This window comes from Pollicipes pollicipes, unplaced genomic scaffold, assembly GCF_011947565.3.
Source record: "Pollicipes pollicipes isolate AB1234 unplaced genomic scaffold, Ppol_2.1 Scaffold_4521;HRSCAF=5320_pilon_pilon_pilon, whole genome shotgun sequence".
Classification (NCBI taxonomy): domain Eukaryota; kingdom Metazoa; phylum Arthropoda; class Thecostraca; order Pollicipedomorpha; family Pollicipedidae; genus Pollicipes; species Pollicipes pollicipes.
In genome coordinates this window covers 1-5,692 of record NW_023596502.1, presented here as the reverse complement: position 1 = coordinate 5,692, position 5,692 = coordinate 1, and the positions used below count along the sequence as shown (strand labels likewise).

Below are 5,692 nucleotides of genomic sequence, written 5' to 3'. Positions count from 1 at the left end.
TACAAAACAAAGAGAATAGGGACATCTCCGACCATTATGATCAAAACTGCAAGGCATTTTAAGTTGTCGTGCCTGACCAGTCGCATATCACTCCCATGAAATCGACGCTCTACCAAGAGCTGGCAGAACGTTGGCCACAAGCCTCATGGATTACGATTATTGCGATGAGCCTTGTGAGCTTCGAAAGATCAAGGGTCATACTGGAAGCGTTTCTCTTCACGCCACGATGAACAGCTTTGCGTGAGAAACTATGGCTTGGCTGGTTTTGGCATTGTAGATCCTCCTGGCTCTTCCTTACGTACGATGTCTGCCTATGTCATCGGTCATGGCGGTTTGTAGACTGGTTAGCCGGCTATCCACTACTTCGTCAACTGTAAGACAAATGACTTGATGTAGTGCCATGGATGTGATGTTGATTCTCTTTGCTGTAGTCGTGTGTTGGTACTTTACTGAAACATCAGGCAACATGAATTTGTAAGAATAATTAGCATACACAGATAACAGCATCGAGTCCCGAGAAGCTCACCTTGGTAATTCGAGAGTCCTGAGCGGGCGATTCATGAGAGGCGGGGAACAGGAGTGTACGTCACTAGCACCCAATCCCACCCAACCGGCCACAACCTCTCCAACCTCTCCCTTTATATCCAAGATGACCACCACTGCCAGTGCTGTTTATGTCAAAGCACATGGGCCGCAGATATGTCCACCGGACCTTCTAACCTAGTCATGAGCACACGACAGTCGTGGCTATCACGGCGACCAGGAGCGCAGCCAGAATCTTCGTAAGGGGAAAGAGTGCATGGCCGACTAGGGTCCCTGGCTATAAAATGTCCTCCCCATAAAAGCATAACTGATTTTTGCCTTCACCCATATGTCCAAAAAAACAAAACACGTAAGCCACCGCAAGGCGTCTTTCTCGTTGCATTTCGAAGTGAGTAAACTGAAAACAGAATTTAATCACTAGGCACATAATCACATAGAATAAAGCACCGGCACTTTTCATGTTACAATGGTTCAGTGGACTCTTTCTGAACCAAGAGCAGTGAGTGGCGCTTAACGCTCAGGTCCTTTGTCGTTATTTTTCTGGATTCTACAGAGATATGGAGGGCCCGTAAACATCGTACCGAGGTCAAACATTTCCATTGGTATGGTCTACCGTCATTCAGAATCGAGTAGTCCTACATTATGCAGCATATTTTTGAGTATGCGCGCTCGCATGTCAAACACCCAGACGCCCGGCGTTCCAGTCTCCTTAAGCCTCGCTGCGTCTGTCCCGTGACTAATGTCAGGCGACGGACAACGTGCGAACGGAGGGTCACGTTGGTCCGAGAGTGTCAACGCAATAGGCCCTGTGACATTCGAGGTCCCGTCCCTGTCCATGTTCAGTAAACGTTCCCATGGCTGACTCGAGGCCCCTTGCCAGCACCGAAGGCACTGTGGGCCCCTGACTGACGCAGGACCCCCTATTATTTCAGTGGCACCTACCAGCACCAATCTCGGGCCCGGGCCTCTTTCTTGCTTGACAAATATGTCCGCAGGGCCCAGGCTGACACGCATCCAACCGTTCTGTGTTGGTGGTCCCTGGCTGAAATAGGCGCCCGCATTGTCTCAGGGGGTCTACAATCGGTGCAAGAGGCCCACTGACTGACATTCGAGGGCCCTGTCCTTGGAGCCGGGATTCTTAATGTCACCTGCAGCAAGCACTCGTGCACTCCGGGCCCTCCATCCGCGCCCCTACACCCTGTGAGCTGTGTGGTCTCCTTGAACACTGCCCGTGGCCGAATAGAGGTCTTTGCCGACAAAAGCCGCACTTTTAGGCCCTGTAGGCCCCGAACCAACAGTGAAAGGCCTTCATTGACTCAGGGGCCCCGACCCATGTAAATCGCGGGCCGAGGACTTCCTCCTGCAAGGGAAATGGGCCCGCACGTCCCGATCAGCACGGAACCGACTGTTCAGTGTTGCCAGACAATTGTTCCTCCCCCTCCCGCACATTTCCTCTCCCCCCCCCCCCCTCTTAACCCCTCAAGACCAAGCCCTCAGGACCACCCAAAGTAATGTTAGTGTGAGCCGTGTTTGATATTTTACCACCACACGCCCTGCTCTTGCAGAAGACCAAGCTTACAGCAAGCGCGAGCGTTGAGCGCGTGACGTATTGTTGAAAATTGTGCTGGCAAATGTCAGAGAAATAAGAGGCAGTTTGAGAAAGACGGTGGGGAAGGAGAGAGGCAGAGCGTTCAGCTTGTACTCGCAATCTGTTGTAAATGTCATCTTTAAACGGGACTGCATTTTGAATAAGTCGTGATAAATAGTGCAAAAGTATTGCATAGAATGCAGACGCAAGTTTTTTCGCGTTGTTCATGCGTGGAAAAATTAAGCCCAACGTATGATTTCTAAACAAGTCGCAAAAAGATATGCCGAAGATTACCCTCTCACCCTCCAGATCGCGCAACGTGAAGGTAATGATCACGCTAAATGGTGGCATGGTTGACCGTTGTCAGCTTCAGTTTGGGATCATTTGCTGTACTATTTTCGCGGGCCCCACTTGCATTACGCACTGCTTTGTCGTCGCATGGGTCCCAGACTTCAAGCCCTCCAGTTGTCGAATTGTTATGTTTTTTGTCTATGGAACCGCTTGATGCGGATTGTTTGCGCCGGTGTTCCGAGCAGGTAAGACAGCACCAGCTGCCAGCGACCTGGCCGCCAGCCGCAGCCAGCGTAAGATCTCCTACTCTCACAGGGAAATGGCAGTGACGTGTGTTTTCAACTCACTGTCACGCTTGCGCGACAAACGTTGTCACTGGCTGGGTGTGCTGACCGGTGGAAATGTTTTTGTCTCACATGAACGTCGTCTGCGCCGCTGCGGTCCGCTGTACAGTGTGCTCTGTCGGTGCCGGCAGCGTCGCGTGGCTGGCGCCAGGCAGTGGACGACAGCCTGGAGCGCCGCCACGACCTCCACCTTACCGGAGATGACGTGGAGCACGCCAACGACGAGCGGCTGGAGCGTCTTCTACGCCGCATGCCGTCCCTGCGGCGGCTCACAACCGACCATGACTTCTCACCGCCGGCGCCGTTATCCGTTGACGTCGTCTGTGAGTGTTTTGTGTGTTTTGTCAGTGTGAGTGCGACAGACGCCTCTAAAGCGTTACCATTTAATGGCGCATGCCTCAGTCGCGGTGTTATCGGACGGAGTCTGGGAGCGAGGGCAAAGGCTGCAGGACGCAGCGCTGTCTCAAACTGAAACCCGTGTGTCGTTCCAGCCCGGCTCTCAGGACACCTGGAAGCGGTGGATTTGTTCCACTTCGACGCGGCCCCACAGCCTCTGGAGGGGCTGTGGACCAGGTGTCCCCGGCTGGGGGACGTCACGCTGCCTCGCAGGTCTGCCGACCGGTGCGCGGAGGTGCTGCTTCGCCGCCTGCCGTCCCTGCGGCGGCTGGACGTGGCGCGGAGTGACGTGCGGGGAGAGTGTTTATCGCTGCTCCCCGAGTCATTGGAGGCTCTCTCGGTGGCCTATTGTCTACATCTACAGCCGGCCTGCCTGCGTCAGCTGACCCGCTGTCCTCGGCTGCGGCGGCTGGACGTGTCAGGTGTGGAGGGGCTGCAGGCGGCAGACCTGGCGGCGGTGCTGGCCGGCTGTCCACAGCTGGAGCGGCTGACGGCGTGGAGGCTGGAGCCGGCGCTGGAGCTCTGCCTGCCGCCGGCCGGCCTCCCCTCCCTCCGACACCTGACGTGACGTGGTCCGGTGAAGTCACCGACTCCACGCTGAAGCGGCTGCCCGACCTGCTGCCAGGCCTGCACTCACTCAGCATATGGGGTGAGCATATTCCACATCACGCAGTTTCCGTGTATTCCGTAGTGGCAACACGGTAATGGTGCAGCTGAAGTGACGCATTAAAGCCAGCTGTTCCATATCAATAGGACACGCTCCCGACCCCGCATGCCGTGGCTCCGCCATGGAGTTGCGAAAGGCGGTGTTGTTTACAGCACCGGCGGTTCAGCCGCTGTTCATGTTCTGACGTCATCTGGCGATCACGTGACGGTGCTGATGCATTGGACCCGGTCCGGCTTCTTGTGTGTTTCAGCGTGTGACGAGGTGACGGCTGTTGGGCTGGACAGCCTGCCGCGGCTCAGGCAGCTGCGTCAGCTGGACCTGACCTGTCTGTCAGCTGTGACGGACGCCACACTGGACCGGCTACACGGGCCGCGTCTGAGGATGCTGGACCTGACCGTGTGCCGGTCTTGTTCAACAGATGGTGTCACACGGTGAGCTCACCGGTGGGGGACGTGACGAAGGCGATTAGATGAGGAGCATTGCAAACTGGCGGCGTTTCACGTGGCCTGGACACCCCGGGAGGCTGCCTGTTGTTGTTGTTTAGCTCTCGGCGTGTTTCCCGCCCACCCGAGCCCAGCCGAGGCAGCTGATATGTGACCTCGATCAGTAGTCTAAGCCTGGCCCAAGACGGGCCGGTGTTGAACGGCCAGCGAACTGCAGCCTTAATGAACCAGGCTGTGCCCCTGCCTGCGGTGTGCTCGCCCTGTCCCCTCCGCGTCGCCATCCCCCCGTAGGTGTGACCCGGTGCCGGCCCATACCGGTGGCCGTAGAGTCTGCTCCTCCGCAGCTGAGCTCACCACGAGACAGCACTTGTGCGTCCCGCTCCCAGGGCCGTCACGTGGTGCAAGCCCCATGTGGCCGGGGTGTTGCGGCCGGGACGGGCTCTGACGTCACACCGGGCTCCCCACTGCGTCATCGGTCCAGTCAGAGCCGGCTGCAGGGGGCGGCACCCGCTGTTACGGCGGCGGAAGCCTCGCAGGCTAACGTCTGCTGACGCTGGCGAACAGTTGATGGGGCGCGTGCGCACCACGGAGCACGTGGGTGGTGCGCCCTTTGTTCCGCTGTGTGCCGGTGTTGTGGGTGTGACGTGTGCTGTGCTCTGTTGCAGGCTGGTGCTCGGCTGTCCGTCGCTGACGGTACTGGGGTGGGTGGTGGTCTTTCCCCTACGCCGGACCAGGTCCCTGGTAGACAGCCTGGTGCGCCAGCTGCCCCCGGAACCGTGACGTCACACTCGAGGTCTCCGGTAGGTGGATGTCGCACCCGCTCTCCTCCGTGTCGACGGATGGAGCGAACTGAGCGTTCGTCGCTCCGTCAATGGGATCGTTGATTATGCGCCCCAGGCTATTTATCGGAGGCTGGAATTGTCGCGCCAAGTCGGTCCGACGGCTGAGCTCCGAGTCAGCTAACTAAGCAGTGATTGCACGTTGAAAGTGCATCGCAACCGCATCTCGTCGGGGATACGTCTGGGTGACCGTGTTACCTTCCATTGTTACCACTGCACTCCCTGCGGTCGCTTGTTCACGTGGCGCCTGGGTTGCCGCGGTGAGAAGACGGAGCGCACGACCCCGTGCTGCGGTGACCGGTGTTTGTGTGAGCCAGCCGCCGTGTGTGTTCGGTGGCTGATGTCGACCCACGCTCTGCCGGCAGCCTGGGATCTGCAGGATCTGCCGCCGCTGCCGCCCGGCCCGCTCAGCCTGAGGGGAATATAAGTCATGGTGAGCATCACACAGGCCACAGTGCTGCGGCCCGGCCCGGTCAGGTGCGCCGCCACCGTCCGACACGCCACAGCCACGTGTTGCCGGTCCACCGACGTACGCCCTCCACTGCCGACGCCGCGTGTCGCCACGTACCCGCACGTGCCTG

The 5,692-nt window shown here is 58.0% G+C and overlaps 1 protein-coding gene across 2 annotated transcripts; it reads left to right on the top strand.

Annotated features, from left to right (window-relative positions):
- Positions 1-2,897: 2,897 nt before the first annotated feature.
- On the top strand, positions 2,898-5,670 carry LOC119097835 (uncharacterized; the record flags this gene model as incomplete). Of its 2 annotated transcripts, XM_037220788.1 has the most annotated exon segments (4): positions 2,898-3,089; positions 3,258-4,260; positions 4,938-5,072; positions 5,477-5,670. In XM_037220788.1, coding segments are annotated over 2 exon segments (665 nt in total), but the record flags the coding sequence as incomplete, so codon positions are not given.
- Between the last annotated feature and the right edge of the window lie 22 nt (positions 5,671-5,692).